The 21,846-nt window shown below is 43.9% G+C and overlaps 1 protein-coding gene across 2 annotated transcripts in view; it reads left to right on the top strand.

The window, feature by feature from the left end:
• LOC126108612 (uncharacterized) overlaps window positions 1-21,846 on the top strand; it is a 62,391-nt gene that overhangs the window by 5,208 nt on the left and 35,337 nt on the right. For both annotated transcript variants that reach the window (XM_049913915.1, XM_049913914.1), the window contains exon 2: window positions 11,048-11,217. In XM_049913915.1, coding sequence (XP_049769872.1) covers window positions 11,130-11,217 — 88 coding nt within the window. In that variant the 5' untranslated portion in view covers window positions 11,048-11,129. The remainder of the gene's footprint in view (window positions 1-11,047; window positions 11,218-21,846) is intronic.

The following is a 21,846-nucleotide window of genomic DNA, read 5'->3' as shown; positions in this document are numbered from 1 at the left end:
AAAAAAAAAAAAAAAAAGTGGCTCAAATGCCTCTGAGCACTATGGAACTTAACTTCTGAGGTCACCAGTCCTCTAGAACTTAGAACTACTTAAACCTAACTAACCTAACGACATCACACACACCCATGCCCGAGGCAGGATTCGAAAAAAATGGTTCAAATGGTTCTGAGCACTATGGGACTTAACATCTATGGTCATCAGTCCCCTAGAACTTAGAGCTACTTAAACCTAACTAACCTAAGGACAGCACACAACACCCAGCCATCACGAGGCAGAGAAAATCCCTGACCCCACCGGGAATCGAACCCGGAACCCGGGCGTGGGAAGCGAGAACGCTACCGCACGACCACGAGATGCGGGCGCAGGATTCGAACCTGCAACCGTAGTGGTCGCGCGGTTCCACACTGTAGCGCCTAGAACCGCTCGGCCACCTCGGGCCGGCGCGATGACTCCGTCAGGATCATCGCGACTCACGAGTAGTTGTAATATTATTGCTTTCATCAATCAAATTAGTATTACTTGCTAGAATTCTTTACAATAGATTTCATGTATGACATTAGGCAAAGTGTTTGACATAAAGAATAACAGGTAAATATATTCGTACGACTGAAATTGATGGTAAATTGTTCATGGAGTAATTACATGACTGTTGAGCCGGACTCGTTCTAATGTATTATACAAGGATAACAGGTGTTCATTTCTCGGTAAGAGACAATGAAATTAGGCTAAAGATACACATACATAGATACATTATACATGGCATACTAAATATTAAAAAATAACAAAGAAATAAATAATTTGACTTCGCAGGAAGTCTGGGAGCAGTGTGCACTCTTGGAAAAATATATTACAAAGAACTGACATTCTTGTTATACAGTGACATTTACAGGGCCAGCCGGGGTGGCGGAGCGGTTCTAGGCGCAACAGTCTGAAACCGCGCCACCGCTATAGTGGCAGGTTCGAATCCTGCCCCGGGCATGGATGCGTGTGATGTCTTTAGGTTAGTTAGGTTTAAGTAGTTCTCAGTTCTAGGGGACTGATGACCTCAGAAGTTAAGTCCCATAGTGCTCAGAGCCATTTGAACCATTTATAGGAATATTTTTGTCGTGGCCTGGACGTAGATATCTTGCGCTAAGCTCTTAACACTTGACTGATTTATGGCTTTCATGACATGCAAAAAAAAAAAAAATAAATAAATAAATAAAGAAATGTTTCACTGTGCTTTGGGTAAGTATGACTTGCACTGGGAGTGGTAGAACATCAGGTATAAATGGCAGCACTACACTTGAGAGAGGGAAATTGATTGCACTTTCATAGTGGAGGAAACGTAGGGCATCAGTTTCACTGTGGAGGTTGAAGTGTTTGTCTGGATATGATGGTGCGTTGGAAATTTGTCGTGGATCAGGAACTGGAAGACTGGTTCTGCAACGTGTTGAGCCGTCTCTATTTCACTTGATGCATGTTCGAGCTTCCAATCATGTTCTCGTACATGAAAAATACAGAGAAAATCTGTATTAGAATGTCCTCATTTACTAATAACTTAGTCTAAAAGAAAAGTGGATTAGGTAAGGATAACAATAATGTTTATGTACATAAGGTCTCATTCTCTTAGGAGTGCTTAGTTATCGCATTTATTTATTTTTCTGGTTTTATTTGGGTCGACAAGTTTTCGTCATTACTTGGCCTGGTCTATAAGTCCGGTAGCAATTGTCAAAGTCGAGTTTGAAACATTTCAGATTAGTGTCTTGGTGATTTTATAAGGTATATAAGTGCTTAACTCCTGGTTTTATCAGATTTTATATTGTAAGTATTTCAAACACATTTGGAGTCCGCGATCGTTGCGCAAAGGAAACTGGATTGTTGAGCGCAGCGTGCTCTGTGTCACGTCCGTTTGTCATAGTCACGTGATAGTAACTTGAAGGCTTCACAACGCTAGCAGCAGTGTTCCCAGAGAGGCAGAACGTTTGGTGCCTACTAGCCGTGTCGTGAGTTTTTACAGTTTTTCATCGACTCGGAATTACGGAAGCAGTCAGGTGCGGCAACTCCCGCAGCTGTGTCGAAGAATGTGTCTGTGGAAAGGCGTACAATACCGGTTGCGATAAGTACAACACTTGTTCACTTGCACAGTTCGGTTTTCTACATAGTGGTTTCGTGGTGCAAGTACTTATAACATTACTTCACACATGGAATTCCACACGTGTCCGTGGAGTTATCACCTTTTCAGTTCAGACGTTATTATTATTCCGTGTGCACATGTATTTGGTCGTCATGTGAAAGTCCACACGCATAAGTTTTATACGAGTCCGTTTATTGCTTGTCTATAGTCGATTCACACGCAGCAGCATATACGTGTCCATTAATTGATGACTGCATTATTACTACAAAGTGGAGTTGTAGTGGTTGTTGTTGTGGTCTTCAGTCCTGAGGCTGGTTTGATGCAGTTCACCATTCTACTCTGTCCTGTGCAAGCTTCTTCATCTCCCAGTACCTACTGCAACCTACATCCTTCTCAATCTGCTTGGTGTATTCATCTCTTGGTCTCCCTCTACGATTTTTACCCTCCACGCTGCCCTCCAATACTAAATTGGTGATCCCTTGATGTCTCAGAACATGTCCTACCAACCGATCCCTTCTTCTAGTCAAGTTGTGCCACAAACTTCTCTTCTCTCCAATCCTATTCAGTACCTCCTCATCAATTATGAGATCTACCTATCTAATCTTCAGCATTCTTCTGCAGCACCATGTTTCAAAAGCTTCTATTCTCTCCCTGTCCAAAATATTTATCGTCCATGTTTCACTTCCATACATGGCTACACTCCTTACAAATACTTTCAGGAACGACTTCCTGACACTTAAATCTATACTCGGTGTTAACAAATTTCTCTTCTTCAGAAAGGCTTTCCTTGCCATTGCCAGTCTACATTTTATATCCTCTCTACTTCGGCCATCACCAGGTATTTTGCTCCCGAAATAGCAAAACTTCTTTACTACTTTAAGTGTCTCATTTCCTACTATAATTCCCTCAGCATCCCACGACTTAATTTGACCACATTCCATTATCCTCGTTTTGCTTTTGTTGATGTTCATCTTATATCCTCCCTTCAAGACACTATCCATTCCGTTCAACTGCTCTTCCAAGTCCTTTGCTGTCTCTGACAGAATTACAAGGTCATCGGCGAACCTCAAAGTTATTATTTCTTCTCCATGGATTTTAATTCCTACTCCGAATTTTTCTTTTGTTTCCTTTACTGCTTGCTCAATATACAGATTGAATAACATCGGGGAGATGCTACAAACCTTTCTCACTTTCTTCCCAACCACTGCCTCCCTTTCATGTCCCGCGACTCTTATAACTGCCTTTTGGTTTCTGTACAAATTGTAAATAACCTTTCGCTCCCTGTATTTAACCCCTGCCACCTTCAGAATTTGAAAGAGAGTATTCCAGTCAACATTGTCAAAAGCTTTCTCTAAGTCTACAAATCCTAGAAACGTAGGTTTGCCTTTCCTTAATCTAGCTTATAAGATAAGTCGTAGGGTCAGTATTGCCTCACGTGTTCCAATGTTTTTACGGATCTTCCCCGAGGTCGGCTTCTACTAGTTTTTCCATTTGTCTGTAAAGAACTCGCGTTAGTATTTTGCAGCAGTGACTTATTAATCTGATAGTTCGGTAATTTTCACATCTGTCAACACCTGCTTTCTCTGGGATTGGAATTATTACATTCTTCTTGAAGTATGAGGGTATTTCATCATATATCTTGCACACCAGATGGTAGAGTTTTGTCAGGACTGGCTCTCCCAAGGCTGTCAGTAGTTCTAAGGGAATGTTGTCTACTCCCGGGGACTTGTTTCGACTCAGGTGTTTCGGTGCTCTGGCAAACTCTTCACGTAGAATGATATCTCCCATTGCATCTTCATCTACATCCTGTTCCATTTCCATAATATTGTCCTCAAGTACATTGCCCTTGTATAGACCGTCTATATACTCCTTCCACCTTCCTGCTTTCCCTTCTATCCTTAGAACTGGGTTTCCATCTCAGCTCTTGATATTCATACAAGTGGTTCTCTTTCCTCCAAAGATCTCTTTACTTTTCCTGTAGGTAGTATCTATCTTACCCCCGCCCCCCCCCCCTCCCGAGAGATCAGCCTCTACATCCTTACAGTTGTCCTCTAGCCATGTCTGCTTAGCCATTTTGCACTTCCTGTCAATCTCATTTTTTAGACGTTTGTATTCCTTTTTGGCTGCTTCATTTATTGCATTTTTATATTTTCTCCTTTCATCAATTAAATTCAATATTTATTCTGTTAGCCAAGGATTTTTTCTAGCCCTCGTCTTTTTACCTACTTGATCCTCTGCTACCTTCACTACTTCATCCCTCAAAGCTACCCATTCTTCTTCTGCTGTATTTCTTTCCCCCATTCCTGTCAATTGTTCCCTTATGCTCTCCCTGTAACTCTGTACAACCTCTGGTTCTTTCAGTTTATCCAGGTCCCATCTCCTTAAAGTCTCACCTTTTTGCAGTTTCCTCAGTTTTAATCTACAGTTCGTGGCTAATAGATTGTGGTCAGAGTCCACATCTGGCCCAGGAAATGTCTTACAATTTGAAACCTGGTTCCTAAATCTCTGTCTTACCATTATATAATCTATCTGAAACCGATCAGTATCTCCAGGCTTCTTCCATGTATACAACCTTCTTTTATGATTCTTGAACCAAGTGTTAGCTATGATTAAGCTGTGCTCTGTGCAAAATTCTACCAGGCAGCTTCCTCTTTCATTTCTTACCCCCAATCCATAGTCACCTACTACCGAATTAACATTCGGTATACATATTATGTCTAAATATTATTTACAAAGGAAAAATAATCTCTATGACTATAAGGCCTGACGAAAAAAAGTGTCTCTTATTCATAGTTTGTGCTTCCAAAGTTCTTTAGGTTTAGGGCATACACCTTGTTCGAAAACTTTTACTCTTCTCTTTTTACAACAATTACTCTTTTCTCAAGTTCAGCTCTTATTTTTTCTCTGTTAATTACGTCGTTTGTTTGAAGGCATAGTCATTATGGCTTCGCTTATGGGATGAACAGCTCATGTTCAAGTTTCCACTATGGAAATTGGGAAGCTTCGTGTTTTATGTCGTGCTGTTGCACATAACAAACTTCAATTGAATTCGCGGTTCGCGGAGAATATGCATATTCTGTCAACAACTAAAGTGTCACGACCATCCATATGTACAGTCTGTACGTATCAAGCTTGCTGTCAGTCCGTATAATTCACTTATCTGCTAGATAAGGTAGGAAGATAAGGATACTGGTTAGAGGAAAACACAATAGACTTTTATGGGGTGAAGAGATCTTAGGACAAACTTTTAATGATGTGTGAAATGATGAGCGTCACATAAATTGTGCCTCATCACGCTACTTTTCCATGATAAGTAGTTAGCATAATTAAATCGATACAGTAGTCTCAGTATCGTCCGACCCAGCTCTCCAAGCATTTCTCTATACATATCTAAAATTACTTATACCATGCATTAGCAGTGAACAGTGTCTGTTAGCTATCTTCTGTTCTGGGTATCGTAAAATTGTGTTCCCAAAAAAAAATCTTTCTTAAAATATAAAAAAATACTTCTGGTACTAAATTATTTTACTTATAATTGATCTTTGCAAGTATTTCAGCTGCACTCTGCCGTAAAATTTCTATGAGCGCATACGGTTTTCTCGGTACTGTAATAAGAGTAATTGAGTTGCACACTTCTTTCCTGCTACCTGGATCGTTATTGATTTATTTGACACATATATGCTAAGCTGCGGTCTATATCAACTGCTTTTCACAGATGGTCTCATAAAAATTGTTATCAAACACTCCTTCTACATAACAAAACATTTCCCTCCTAAGAGTAAGCGACCTTAATCAACTTTTATTTACGAGATATCATTCTGGTCCGAATGATCATTTTAATTTATTTCACTGAAGAGGAGAGAGCTTTGTTATACTTAAAACTAGTGGTATCAGGTGGCACTTAGCACGTCCCTCCTATATTATTTGTTTTTCAGCTCTTTGGCTGTGGCTGCTCATGGCTCAATTAACTTAACACTTACATCTAAGGCAAATCTTGCTCTCCTACAATAAATCTATTTTATTTCAGGCACACACATAAATAACTTCTCTTGCGGAGGCAGGTCGACAGGGTGTTAGTCCTGCGCAATATTCTTATGTACACTTATATATATATATATATATATATATATATATATATATATATATATATATACTCCTAAAAATGGAAAAAAGAACACATTGACACCGGTGTGTCAGACCCACCATACTTGCTCCGGACACTGCGAGAGGGCTGTACAAGCAATGATCACACGCACGGCACAGCGGACACACCAGGAACCGCGGTGTTGGCCGTCGAATGGCGCTAGCTGCTCAGCATTTGTGCACCGCCGCCGTCAGTGTCAGCCAGTTTGCCGTGGCATACGGAGCTCCATCGCAGTCTTTAACACTGGTAGCATGCCGCGACAGCGTGGACGTGAACCGTATGTGCAGTTGACGGACTTTGAGCGAGGGCGTATAGTGGGCATGCGGGAGGCCGGGTGGACGTACCGCCGAATTGCTCAACACGTGGGGCGTGAGGTCTCCACAGTACATCGATGTTGTCGCCAGTGGTCGGCGCAAGGTGCACGTGCCCGTCGACCTGGGACCGGACCGCAGCGACGCACGGATGCACGCCAAGACCGTAGGATCCTACGCAGTGCCATAGGGGACCGCACCGCCACTTCCCAGCAAATTAGGGACACTGTTGCTCCTGGGGTATCGGCGAGGACCATTCGCAACCGTCTCCATGAAGCTGGGCTACGGTCCCGCACACCCTTAGGCCGTCTTCCGCTCACGCCCCAACATCGTGCAGCCCGCCTCCAGTGGTGTCGCGACAGGCGTGAATGGAGGGACGAATGGAGACGTGTCGTCTTCAGCGATGAGAGTCGCTTCTGCCTTGGTGCCAATGATGGTCGTATGCGTGTTTGGCGCCGTGCAGGTGAGCGTCACAATCAGGACTGCATACGACCGAGGCACACAAGGCCAACACCCGGCATCATTGTGTGGGGAGCGATCTCCTACACTGGCCGTTCACCACTGGTGATCGTCGAGGGGACGCTGAATAGTGCACGGTACATCCAAACCGTCATCGAACCCATCGTTCTACCATTCCTAGACCGGCAAGGGAACTTGCTGTTCCAACAGGACAATGCACGTCCGCATGTATCCCGTGCCACCCAACGTGCTCTAGAAGGTGTAAGTCAACTACCCTGGCCAGCAAGATCTCCGGATCTGTCTCCCATTGAGCATGTTTGGGACTGGATGAAGCGTCGTCTCACGCGGTCTGCACGTCCAGCACGAACGCTGGTCCAACTGAGGCGCCACGTGGAAATGGCATGGCAAGCCGTTCCACAGGACTACATCCAGCATCTCTACGATCGTCTCCATGGGAGAATAGCAGCCTGCATTGCTGCGAAAGGTGGATATACACTGTACTAGTGCCGACATTGTGCATGCTCTGTTGCCTGTGTCTATGTGCCTGTGGTTCTGTCAGTGTGATCATGTGATGTATCTGACCCCAGGAATGTGTCAATAAAGTTTCCCCTTCCTGGGACAATGAATTCACGGTGTTCTTACTTGAATTTCCAGGAGTGTGTATAAGTCTGCGTAATGAAACAATCCTTTTATTCATCCAGACACAGGGTCAGCTAACAGATAGCAACCAATGTGCGGCTTTCTTAGTATAATAAATGGTCCTTCATACAAGTACTGCCACTTGCAATTCTTATGACAAGTCAAAAATGGTTTGAAGTCGGTCTTTAAAAGCACTCGTTCATTTACATGATACGATAAGACTTTCGTAATGTGTTTGTCATGCGCCCTTTTTCTTAGGTTGGTATGAGTGATTAAAGATATGAGAGCTTGTCTTAACTTGTCGTCTAATGTTACTTCAGGGTGTTCTAATTTTGTTCCGCAGCTTCCCTGTGAAGGCATAAAGAAGCTGCTACTACTTTTCCGACATAGATGGAGTTGAAATGTCAGTTAATTTTACTTGAGTAGTAGGCTCAAAACTTGCGTTCGTATACCATACGAAATGTGCATCACTTAATTGCGTGTCATTTGACATTGCGTTTGATGCTTGGTTCGCCTGCATGTAAAAAATTGTCAGGTTTCCTCGGCTATTGTGACTGGCGGTGTTAAGAAAAGCATGCGACGGATTGTCCTGATTATTGCTTCTGAACTGTTGGTTGAGTTGGTGAGAAAGTGTCGCATTTTGAGGCTGCAAGGATTCTTTTGATGTGAGAGAGTGAAGTGACTTGGCTGACAATACTGTTGTGGTCCGATATTATTGTTCCATTTCTTTCCCTTGTGACGCTTTCCATTACATTTCCAGTAGTTCGGATGCTTGTAATTACAGTTGTGATTTATTTGTGAGTTACCGTATTGTCGCTGTGTGTTTTCATAAATCAGGTTGTATCTATTCTGATGTGGAAATTTGCTATATAGTTTTCCATTGCGGCGGTTGAAATTATTATGACTGCTGTAACCCTGAGCGTTTGCTTGTCCCCTGTTATGCTGGTACGACATTCCGTTGACACAGTTTGCTACGTGCTGTTGCGAAGCGTGTGGTCAATTACTGTAATTATTCCGCGCAGTCGCACGCACGTCCTCATAGATCATATCCAAGTTGTCAATTTAAATGGAATTTTGCCTCGTCACTAAGCTCTAAGAGTGGAAGAGAACTGTCATCCTCCATCTTTACAGGAACGAAATTACAGAACTCCACACGTTGTCGTTTGTTACCTTCACGAAAAGCTTGCCGTAGCAGAATTTTGTACGGTTTCGTATGTAATCGTCTACGCAACACACGCCAGGACGGACATCGGGGACACGTTGAGCTGTCGTGCTGTGCGGCCAACGGATCGCCGCGGACTCCTCGTGGAACTGTGGCGGGTGCGCTCGACGTCTTCGTCAGACACTCGGGGACGGCCCGGCGATTCGCCTTCACACACGCAACGTGTTTCTTGGAATTGTTCATCCCGTTGTCTAACGATCTGTGCTACAGGATGTTCCACACGAAAATCGCGCTGAACGGTTATTACTGACCCGCAGTGCGCAAAACTTTGAACACAAAGCGCTTTCTGTTGTCCCGACACCATTTTTACTGGAACTGAAACGGGCGCACACTGCTGCTGACTGGCTGAAATGGTGTAAAACTCGGGCCTGCTCTTTCCACATATGTCAAATAACATAACAGTCAGGATAGTTTTGAAATCAGATGACGCATTTTGATTGACCCTATGTTTCTTGGAGCACAGTTCCCGCCAGCACCACACTCGGAAGCACACGCTGGCGTGTCCCTAGCCGCCTGAGGCTCCCCTAGCCGGCTAACGCCCCTGCTGTAGGCGAGACACAGCCCCGTCCTTCTCTCCCTCTGCATACCAGATCACCACGTATAGTTTCATGTGAAAAAGCGAAGTTGATCCCTGTCTCCTGCAATTAATATGAGTATTACAACGGACTATACGTCGCTCACACAGCAGTTTCTCGCAATTAATAGGGTGCAAACATTATAACGATCTCTTAAATTTTTTCGACAGTATTTGTCTTAAACAGTGCAGCTGATCAGCCAGTATACATGGTGGTTCCTGAACATACTCAACTATTTTAATATGTTATCCTACAAGTAAAACTAAAGAAAAAGTTCATATAAACATCATTCCGCAAATGTTTAGTTACGAAGTTACGGGTAATAAAGGATTTTGCCTGAAATTTAGCAACTTCACTAATACGAAGCCATCGCAAAACTGTACGAGGTTAAAGTAAAGCATGATTTCCATTTACTTCGTCGTCATTGATATGATGAATCTAATAAAGTATATTCCCAGCACGTCTAAATGACGAGACATACTTACAATTCCTTCAAGAAGAAAACCCCGCTTGCTCGAAGATGTTCCACTTGCTACGCGATTTCAAATGTGTTTCCAACGTGACGGCGCGCCTCCACATTTCGCCAACCCGTCACTACACATTTAAATGAACATTTTCGCCATAAACGGATTGGTCGAGGTGCTACACGTCTGTGGCCACTCAGATCGCCCGATTTAACACCAATGCATTTTTTTGTATGCAGATGGGTGAAAGACATAGTTTATGAGGACAAAGTCAACACGCGTGAGGCATTACTTGCTAGCGTTGTGAATGCAGTAGGCAAAATTAAGAACAACTCTGTGGAACTGAAACGAGCAACAAAATCAGTTCATACGTGTGTAGCTAAATTCATTGAACTCAGTGGACACGTTTTTGAACATTTATTGTGAATGTATTGTGAAACTGTATGCCCACTGTACAACTTCCTTAACACTGAGCTTTGTTTTATCCGCTGTAACATGAATTCACGTGTAATATGGTATTAATAAAAGCAGATTATCTGACAAATTCATACAGTTTCAGTTAAAGTTATTAGCATCATTATTTCAAAATTAAATTCTCTACAACTTCTGCTGAAAACTTTCTGCAGTCGCCTCGAATTTAAAAAACAAATTGGGCCAAGTAATAAATTAAAAATTTTACGAAGTTACTTCTTTGCTTCACTGGATGTTCTGAAAAACTACTGAAGATACACGCCTAGAGCATCTCTTATTAGTTTCACCAGATGAATAACAACAAATTAAATGGAAATCGTGCTTTACTGTAACCTCGTACAGTTTTGCGATGGCTACATATTACCGAAGTTGGATCATTTCAGGCAAAATCTCTCACTAGCCGTAACTCCGTAGTTGAACATTTGCGGACCTGTGTGTACACGAACTTTTTTCTTTAGTTTTACTTGTAGAATAACATACTGAAATATTTGCATACCTTCGTGAATCACACTGTATATTCGGGACAACGGAATGATATCCATCTTGTAAAACGGTATAATTCATATTAATTTACGCTTCTTTATTTACTATACTGGTAGTTGCAAAGAATTGTGTTTTGTGATTCCACTTGTTTCTAAAATTTCAGGTTCTTCATCAGACGGCAAGTTCGGTAAAGTTATTTTGAGGGAAAAGTTTTTTACTTGGCCCGACACCTGCGACCTTCCGTGATGTTCCGCAGAAACTCTAGTTGGTTCCTCCACATTTTTGTGGCGGTGGTCATGTGTAGTGGCTACAGTCGCCCAGTTTCCGTTACAGGTAAAAAATAAATTTTTTTCGATTCCTATGAGGCTGGGTATGATAATGGACAGCAATTTTTTGTGAAGTAATGAAGTAAATGTTTAAGTTTTGCACTGAGATTTTTACGAATTTATTTTCCGGAATCGTATACAGAAGTCAGCGTACATACATTAACAGCCGACAACTCAGGTAAGTGTTTCATCCGTTACTACTAAAAACACCTCATGGTCCAAGTGGTTCTTTTGGTGCTAGTTTATTTAATCACGGTAGTCTTATCTCTGGTTTGAGACGTCCCCGCCAGCGCCGTGTGAATGCCAGCGTGTGCAAGCTTCCCTCCAGCTGCCTTGGCCACCTGTTGCCTGCTTGTCTTATTCGAACACACTAGAGTAGTGGCCTACTTGAATATATCGACGTTCTATTTTTAGAACAGCGAGAGAAGATATAAAATAAATATACCTCATTTGTTCAGAAATCTCTCTCGTCCAAGGGCAACACAAACTTGTATTCAGTACAGTTCGTTGCTCCTGCATGATAGGCAATACGTACGTCAGACGTTATTGCTATGCAAGTAGCATAACTGGCAGAGTCGGGCGTGACCCACCCGTGGTACACACCGGCGTGATCTTGTTGGGGTAACTGCTTTGGGTCACAGGGCAGTCATAAGAATACTGCGAGGGAACTGCGGAACATCGTTGGGTATCAGTGTATCATTGCCTTTGGTATTGTAGAAAGCTCCAGTTGGAATGCCATTTGGTCATCATGTTGCGTAGACTGGGCGATTTTTACCACAGTGTACAGTCTCTAGGGATTGATCAATGACAGCATACGTAACAAGAAAGGTCTAACGAATTTACGTCCGGAAATGAATGATTTCCTCGCTAGAGACCATTTATTCAATCGTACACTGTTACGAAGACTGCAGTCTATTACTCGCTGTATCACGCACCGACAACTGCAGTATGTATTGAAAATGGTTTCCATGTGCCTCAACGCATTCGTGTATAGGCGCCGTAGTGTGCTCTGTCTCTCACGTTCAAATCGGCCAGGCTGCATACGAACAGTGTCATAGGCAGGATGAATTCGCTGCTCCAGTGTCTCCACATCTGGAATGGGCTCTGCGTACACCGATACTTCTGAAGTGGCCCCATAACCAGAAATCGCACGGGTTGAGATGCGGTAAACGAGCAGGCCATGCAACTGGACCACCTTCCCCAGTACATCAACCAGGTAACACACGATTGAGATGCGGCCGGACATTAACGGCTAAGTAGGCTCGAGCCCCATCATGGAGCAGCCACATAACCATTAGAATCATCAATAGCACTTCTTACAGCAAGACACCCGCAACAAATGCCAACAGTTGCCGCCAGTTAGGCGACATGGAAGGAAGACTGGTCCCAAAATATGGCCGCCAATTATCCCTGTCCTCACATTCCGGCTGCACCGATGCTGATGACTCGCTGTTATGGCCGTTCTGCATACCATCCCACAGATGGAAGTTATGAGAGTTGAAGACACCACTCCACGTAAATGTGCCGTCATCTGTGAACAGGATGAACGACACAGATCCCGGAATCGTGGTTACCTGGTGAAGAAACCAGTGACAAAATTGGTACAGATGTGGAAGTCTGTCGTTAGTAAGTCCTGCACACGCTGTAACTCATAAGGGTGGTAGCAGACGTCACAGAGAAAGTTCCACACGGTCGTCTGGCTTACCCTGTAGTGGTGGGCCAACTGCCTGGTTCTGATACGGCGGTCGCCTTCCACAGTGTTCATTACATTTTCTTCCAACTCTAGTGTCTGGCCATTTCCGGTACGTCCTTCATGATTTCCAGCATCCTAGGTCATGATGTGCCAGAAACAGTACCACCCACTAGGAGGAAACCGTGAATACTGTAAGTGTAGCTGCATGGTATTACACTGCAGCTTCTGTAACAAAGAATGATTTAATAAATTGTCTCTGGCATAGGGACCATGCATCTCCGGACTTCATTAGACTTTTCCTTCTTCCTTATCCGCTCATTGATCAACCACTAGAGATTGTACATGGTAGAAAAAAAATCACCTTGTATATTACATAGACCCTTACAGTGATAAAGGTAATCTGTCTGTGGAACGTATCAGCAGACTTTTCACAAAGGTTTACCAACTCACCTTTAGCTCTGTTATGTTCCACACTGTACACCCTTTTCTTTGCATTTTTTTTTTTTTTTTTGAGGACATGTTCCAGAGTACATCTTTGACACGAAAGTGCAAAATTTGACATGAAACCAGCTAAATGGACAATCCGACAGTTCCCATGGCTGTTTACTCATAATTTCGTATACAAACCGACTTCCTCTATTTCCTTCAAGTAAAATCAGATGTGACAGATAATTTCTCCTCTAAGAGTCACGTCCTAAAACTTCACATCAATTTTAAACATTTCAGCTTTATCAAAATCCGTGCTTGTGTCGTAGTATATTCCGTATTTTGGTACCTTGTGTGTCATGAGAAACGTATTTTGTGCTATACCATTAGTTACGATCAACGTTTTTCCTCGATAAAAATTTCGAAGTAGCCACCTCATTCAAAGAAACGTTTTATTTCATTGTGTATCAAAGTGAATAAACGTAAATTTTCGGAAATTTTCGTATGTTACCAATGTTGTGCGTTACGTATGTCGTAGAAAATCAGTGTTTGTGTAGCGCTTGTTGCAAGTAACATTTCGTGTTCGATTCGCTGCATTTACCGTAAACTAACGGTAATTTTCATTTTGTTTTCGATTACATCCTCTAAACATTTCACGATATTAGTAGCGTTTATAGAATGTGCTACTGCAGCTATAAAGGAAACATTTATTTGCGTACGGACTCTTCAGATCTTAACGGTAACTAGCTATACTTGGAGCTTAACTGGTCCGGAAGATCAAAAAGAACCTTCAGGCTTACTTCAATGATACTTGTTTACTGTTTTGTAAGACATTACACCAGCCACACTGCAGCCCTTCCGTGAACATCGTCCTCGAAAGTGGGAAGAGTTAGCTGACGTTCATAAGTTAAGATCAGTCGCCTGGAAGCTACCGAATATGGGTGTTTCTGGAGAGTTACCAGCAGTCATGTATCAGATATACCACAGACACCTGAGTTGCTATCATCTCCTGCTGTCGCTTCTACAGGCAGTACATGATCTCCTACCGCTCATCCACTTGGCTGTCAGCAGCTTGTACAGGAAGTACATGGTCTGTCACCACTCATCCACTTTGGTGGGAGTGACATGTCAGTGGCAGGACTAGGCTACCTGTACAGGGGTGGCAGGGACCAGGGAGGACTCAGCACGTGGTACCCATCACCCTAACCAACGAATCTGAGGTGCTGTCTTCCACTGAAACCGAAACTGACTCACTCAGACTCACTTCAGCTGATGGCATGTGCTGTGTCAGGAAGAGGCAAACGCTAAAGGGTAGGATCTATTAACAGTAGGAAGTTCAAATGGACGGCGAGTAAAGATATCTCTTAGGGAAATGGCAAAAAGAGAGAGATGTGAGGGAACACTAAGTGCACTCAGTGTGTATGGCTGGGAGCCTTATTCAGCCTGCTGGAGAGGCCATTCAGTCATCTGCTGAGGGAGTGGGGTCCTACTGGCTGCCGACTGTGCTCTGCAGCCACACTTGGATTATTCAGCTGGCAGAGAACCTTCAGAGAGCTCATCTAATTTTAGTGAGACTCTCAATTTGCTGCAGTGCAAAACTGTTCGTGCACTCCCCGTTCTGAATGGAATGGAACGACTGACTCAAGAGCTCGAAACTTCTGTGACAAAGCAGGCTGAAATTTCTTGGATCTGCATCATAGGGTTGAGTACTATAGAGACGTCCTAAATGGGTCAGTTGCTCAGGTAGCTGACCTGGCGCGGAGTGTAAAGAACGGTTTTGAGATTACACTACTCTTATCCAGTCCAGATGATGATAGCGACCTGAAAGTGTCAGTATAAGTTCCACAGAAGTGTCCCATACAGGCGACAGTACTACATTTCAACAGATTAAGTTCCAAAGCACAGATAACAACGTGCCAGGTTTTGGGACTGCCTCAGTAGAGCTCACATAATATTGGGTACAGAAAGCTGGTGAAATCGCGGAATTGAAAGCCGTGAGATACTGATAAAAACTTCAGTATGTATCCAAAATATACATAGAGATGGTATGCCATTTCCTGCATTTCACAGAAAGATCGTACCAACCTAAACAAAAACTTAAACTTCATGCGAGACTGTCTGGGCAAGACTCAGTATCAATGGCGGGCATTAATGTGGAATCTGGTCCTTGAATCAACTTCTAGACCTACTCCAGACGCAACCAAAAAGTTATAGAGAAAACCTAAGTACACTAGTACATAAGTTTCCAAGTCACACTCTCATTGCTGAAGTAGATGTTAATTGTGCCACAGTCAATTGGCAAAATGGCAGTTCTGTAAGAGGTGGGCGAGACAAGACGTTTGAGGAAACATTTATAAATGTTACCGTATTCAGCAGCTACAGATGAAGTGAAAGCCATTCTCAACTATCGGTATTACGGCAACATGTACAAAACTGACTTTGGAGATGAATATGAATGAGCAACTGCAACATGATGCATTTGTTGAGCGTTTTGCTGCACAGTTGTTTTGTATTTGGAATGGGAGAGTAACAAGCGATAACTCCACACACTGTATTACATTGCAAACGAACTTCCACAAAGTCAGAGCAATCACATACAAAATGATCCTCAAATTTTTCGAAATATCCCACAAATAAATCGTTATAGATTTTGTACGCAAATACTCCTTTAGAGATATTTCTTGTTATCAATTAATTAGAGCAAGCATTCCAAATTTGCTACATAATTAATTTTTATGTAAAGGGGCCAAGAAACAAGAGTATTAACAAAAACCTACAAACTAATAATTATAAAGTAAAATTTAATAGTTTCATTGCCTACAAAACTGAATAAAATGATGATACATGTAGCCAGGCCAGGAGATCCACTTGTGCAGAGTCCAGCCACTTGTTGCAAGGCATTTCAGCTGAAGCCACTTTGGCGACTGCGTGTCAATGGGATGAAATGATGGTGAAGTCAACACAACACCCAATCTCTGAGTGGAGAAAATGTCAGCTACAGTTCACTGACCACATTTTTATATTGTCATGCCACAGACCTGCAGGGGAGTGACACATTCAGTGGGCAGTCCATGTAATATAGGTAGTGCACGACATTTGGCGAATGTTAATGACGCTACTGAAGCAGTATGGTAGGAACCCACCCACTCCATTGCTGCTTGAACATCGTTGGTGTATCGCAAAAGGAGGACCAGGCCGCCCACCTAGGCCATGGAACAAGAAGTGTGGGTGCCAAGAGTCATTGAAGTGTTGGTTGGTGCAGCAAACTAACGGTTCAATGGTGCCAGTGTACAGGACTGGGGAGACAGGGCAGCCATTCCATACCAGTCCTTGGACCAGGACAGACGGTGTAAAACGACCGTGGTACATAATGCAAGATGTCGTGCCTAAGAGCTGTCTGGGAATTCCATGTTCTGGATCTTTGCTGCCAGATAAGAGTGATCAACCCTATCATGTCCTCGCTGAAATAAGGGGAGGTGAAGAGTTCCATCACGCACTGTGTCTGGAAATGCAGCCATGTCACAGTATCGACGTAAGGAAGTCCAGATGTTGTAATTACCTCATGATGACGCCTAGTTCTGGTATACCACAAAGCAGGCAACACTTTTCAAGTGCGGTGCCAAAAGCCAGTGAAGATCTTTATGTCAGAGTTCAGGGACGACAGGGGCTAATAGTCACTGACGCTAGTTTCTCCATTTGGTTTATCAACAGAGTAAAGGAACCCTAAAAGGAAGCCTGGAGGGTGCAGAATGTCCACAAGGCCCCCATGAGCTGTTGACATTCAAGAAAATGTAGGAGAGACACATTCAATTTCCAGCGGCCTCGCCCATGCCATACCATCTTGCATTGAAAGATGACAGTACCTACACGGGCTGTGTGATAGAAAAGCCAATGATCCATGTTTAAGTGACTTGTTTGCCCCAAACACTGGAGCACGAGAGATAATTACGGTCTATGTGGCTGGAGGAGTGGCTGACATGGTGTGTGAAACCCTCCCTGTCGACATGTCCATATTCACACGCGTCAGTGAATCGAAGGGTGATTCCGATGTGGAGAGGGCCACACATAGAGTGTAGTGTGGCAGTTGGCCCTTAGGCACCTGAATGTAGTTAAAATCACCACCGAAAATGAAGTCATCCTGACGCCCATCAAGAGTGGCATGAAGGCATCCTGAAAGAAGGCGACCATTCTCCATGATGGCCCAATCCGGAGGGTGTGTAGATGTTTATGGATCTGGTGCTATGAAGAGCGTACGCAATGCTGCTCCTGCCAAGGAGAAAAGTGATATCTTGTTAATTAAGCCATCAAAGAAGAATCCCATGCCACTGCCAGTGCCAAATGTGTGGGTGATGTGTGTGTCGTATTCGAAAGGCTCTACAAAATCCCTGACATAGACACCCTGAAGGGTAGCTATGTCTATATCTGCTGTGTTCAGTGTATCCTGTAACATCGTCAAAAAAAAAATGGTTCAAATGGCTCTGAGCACTATGGGACTCAACTGCTGTGGTCATAAGTCCCCTAGAACTTAGAACTACTTAAACCTAACTAACCTAAGGACATCACACACATCCATGCCCGAGGCAGGATTCGAACCTGCGACCGTAGCGGTCGTGCGGTTCCAGACTGCAGCGCCTTTAACCACGCGGCCACTCCGGCCGGCTGTGTAACATCGTCAGTTTATGCTCCACATGGATGTTATTGACGTTGAACATGGCCTGTCAGTACTGTTGATTTCTGATGTCTACCTGGAATGTGATATGCACTCTGTGAGTAGCTGTCTGGGGTGTACCAGCCGTGGTATCCACAGTGGTGTCCTTGCTCTGCCCAGTACCTCCATCAGAACATTCTTTTGTGGTACAAGGTGGTAGTATGGTGTCATCGTCTACCTTATATGCCCAGAAGCTCATTGGCACAGATATTGTGTCGTTTGGTGGACCGTCTACTGTACACACAAGTGAAGATGGTATCATAAGAGGGAAGTCATGTGGGATGAGCCACTGTGTTACTATGACATGAAGCATTTTTGGGCCAAGGTGACAGAGGAATTTGCGTCAGCGAACATTTGATTGTCATCATGTAGCCATTTGTTGAAGGTAATCATCTAAGTGTCATGTTTCCACTTCTGGCGCTTCCATGGCGACTTTTGTTTCTAACATGCAGCTCAGATTTAAAATGGTAGCAGTTGTATGTTGACTCACTGCCCAATGGAAGGAAGGCAGAAGTCGCTACAACACTAGGTGCCTTTTCTCTATTGTTGCCATCAGTATTGGGCAGGAGAGTTCTCCCCACATTAACAACTCTGGTTGCAGTGATGTGACAAGTGCCGGATCAGTCACTGTGACGGCAGTCTTCGTTTGTAATGGATCACGTGAGTTGTGCTGAAGATCGTGTGGTGACCACAGCATAAGCCACAGGATGGACAGTGGACGTGGCAATGGGTGCAGCGTCGTTGAGTGGTGTCTCTCCAGGCCGGCGCCAGAGACAGTTCTGGCGGAACGTCCTTCCTAGTTGCAGGAAGCACAGGTATGGGGCTGCCTGTCATATGTGATGATGGCCCTCCATCGTCCTATAATCAGGTATAATGGCACATGCTTCACTAATTCAATTTTCAGTTAATGGATATTGTAGAGAAAAAGATAGGTATCACATTTTTTCAATTTGTCGGCCTGGTGATTGAGTACATTGGCATATGGCTTGGAAGCCAACATGACGATGTTTGGTGGGACCTCAAATGGAAGGTCAAAGACACTGATCGAATGGAGGCCTCTACATGTCCATCAGGTTGAGGTGTTGCACGTGCTGATTCTCAATATCGCTACACAATTGTGACACCTACAACATTTCTGATAATGGAAAAGTGAATGCCAGTTACATCCCGTGGGTCCAGGCAAAGATCATCCAGTGCAAAGTTCTCAATTTCAAAAGGTCGTAGTTGTGCATATTCAACTTGAAATGTTATCTTGATCGCTACTCAGTGTTAAGTGTACGCTATGGTTCGCTCGTAAGAGGGAAGCAGTACTCGAAACCGCGGCAAGAGGTAAACAAGGAAATGGCGCGTGTGCACTCCAGAACAGGCGGGACGCGAGCCGAACTCAGCGACAGAGGCGGGGTACGAAACTGAAGACCTTCGAAAACAAACCAGAGTGCACATTTCTACGACTTTTTTACATGCAATCATCTTGACACAAAGGGCTGGGCGTTTTCAGTTTTAACCTAGGCCTTTACTTGGGAACCCAGGAAGTTGAAGGCTTTAAAGATGAAAGTATTCTCCTTGCGCCGGCCGGTTCTAGGCGCTTCTGTCTGGAACCGCGTGATCGCTACGGTCGCAGGTTCGAATCCCGCCTCGGGCATGGATGTGTGTGATGTCCTTAGGTTAGTTACGTTTAAGTAGTTCTAAGTTCTAGGGGACTGATGACCTAAGATGTTAAGTCCCACAGTGCTCAGAGCCATTTGAACCAACAAAGCACAGGGATGTTCGCTACAAGTCTGAGTACTAAATTTTGGCGAATCCGCGCTTCTCAAATGCTGCACGTGGCCTGATGACACGTTGGAAAGTGTTCTGATTTATTCGTGTGTGCACCAGACAGAAAAGGAGAACAAATTCAGTAACCAAAATATTTGAGTACACAGAATTTAAACAGAAATACTTCCTTTGCTTTGAGCGGCATGAATCACATGCCCAGTACTCGGTATAGCTCGAAAATCTAGTCTTTAGTAATTAACTTGGCTGAAATAAAAGTACTGCGTTGGTCTGTGTATATCAAACGATAAATATGAAAAGAAGACGATTGTCTGTGATCAGTACTTGTAAAGGAGTACGTGTGTATTCACAGGAAGACATATGAGAAGAACATTTAATGACTAAGCCTGGTAAGTTATGTCCGGATATAAATACGAAGCTACATAACCACCGGAACGTTTTCCGCGTTGTTACAAGTGTGTGAAAGGAAAAGCCAACGGGCAATACGCAAAGAACGTACTGGAGTACTGGTATAGTCCTGCTTATTCAATTACAGAGACATATAAACAGGTAGAACACGGCGATGCGGTCGGCAACACCTGAAAAGGCAACAAGTGCCTGGCACAGTTGTTAGATCGGTTACTGCTGCTACAATGGCAGGTTATCAAGATGTAAAGCAGTTTGACCGTGGTGTTACTGTCGGCGCAGGAGCGACATGACACAGCATCTCCAAAGTAGCGATGAAGTGGGGATTTTCCCGTACAACCATTTCGTTGAAAGTGACAAAAGTGCAACGCTTCCGTAAATTACTATATATTGTAATGCTGGGCCATCAGCAAGAATCGGGATGCAAACCATTCAAGGAAACATCATCGATATCGGCTTTCGGAGCCGAAAGCTCACTCGTGTACCCTTGATGGCTGCATGACACAAATCTTCGCGCCTCGCCTTGGCCCGTCAACACTGAGGTTGGACTGTTGATGACTGGAAACATATTTCCTGGTAGAGTGAGTCTCGTTTCAAATTGTATCGAGTGGATGGAGGAGTACGAGTATGGAAACAACCTCATCACTCTGTGGATACTGCATGTCGGCAGGAGACTGGTCAACCTGGTAAAGGCTCTGTAATGGTGAGGGGCGTGTGCTGTTGGAGTGATATGGGTCCCCTGATACGTCCAGATACGACTCCGGCAGGCGACGCAAACATAAGCATCCTGCCTGATCACCTGCATCCATTCGTGTCCACTGTGCGTTCCGACGGACTTGGGCAATTCCAGCAGGACAATGCACCACGCCACACGTCCAGAATTGCTACAGAGTGGCTCCAGGAGCAGTCTTCAGAATTTAAACAGACTCACCACACGTGAACATTACTGAGCATATCTGGGATGCCTTGCAATGTGCTTTTCAGAAGAGATCTCCGCCCCTTCGTACTCTTACGGACTTATGGACAGCCCTGCAGGATTCATGGTGTCAGTACCCTCCAGCACTACTTCAGACATTAGTCGAGGCCGTGCCACGTCGTCTTGTCTTGCGGCACTCCTGCATGATCGGGAGGGGGGGGGGGGCGCTATACGAAATTCCTTTGGTTCTTCAGTGTATATAACATGCAAATGCTTAGTGTGTGTAGTTAGTTATACGTCCAAATCATATAACTTCCTACAGCCGGCCGGAGTGGCCGTGCGGTTCTAGGCTCTATAGTCTGCAACCGAGCGATCGCTACGGTCGCAGGTTCGAATCCTGTCCCGGGCATGGATGTGTGTGATGTCCTTAGGTTAGTTAGGTTTAATTAGTTCTAAGTTCTAGGCGACTGATGACTTCAGAAATTAAATCGCGCAGTGCTCAGAGCCATTTAACTTCCTACATATTGACAGACACACATGGTGCAAGGTGTATAAGTACAGATATTTCTATCGGTGAGTTAGAACAGTCTACTAAACAATACTATATCAGTACTTACACCATTTGCAGACTTATAATTATAGCTGTTACAGAGCGCATGTTTTTATACCTGTTAGCATTTGCAAGTACGGATGGCACAAGCAAGTCATTAAAAAT

The sequence above is a fragment of the Schistocerca cancellata genome, chromosome 11, assembly GCF_023864275.1.
Source record: "Schistocerca cancellata isolate TAMUIC-IGC-003103 chromosome 11, iqSchCanc2.1, whole genome shotgun sequence".
In the NCBI taxonomy this organism is placed as follows: domain Eukaryota; kingdom Metazoa; phylum Arthropoda; class Insecta; order Orthoptera; family Acrididae; genus Schistocerca; species Schistocerca cancellata.
The sequence above is the reverse complement of the archived record's forward strand: the minus strand, read 5'-3'. Positions and strand labels throughout refer to the sequence as shown.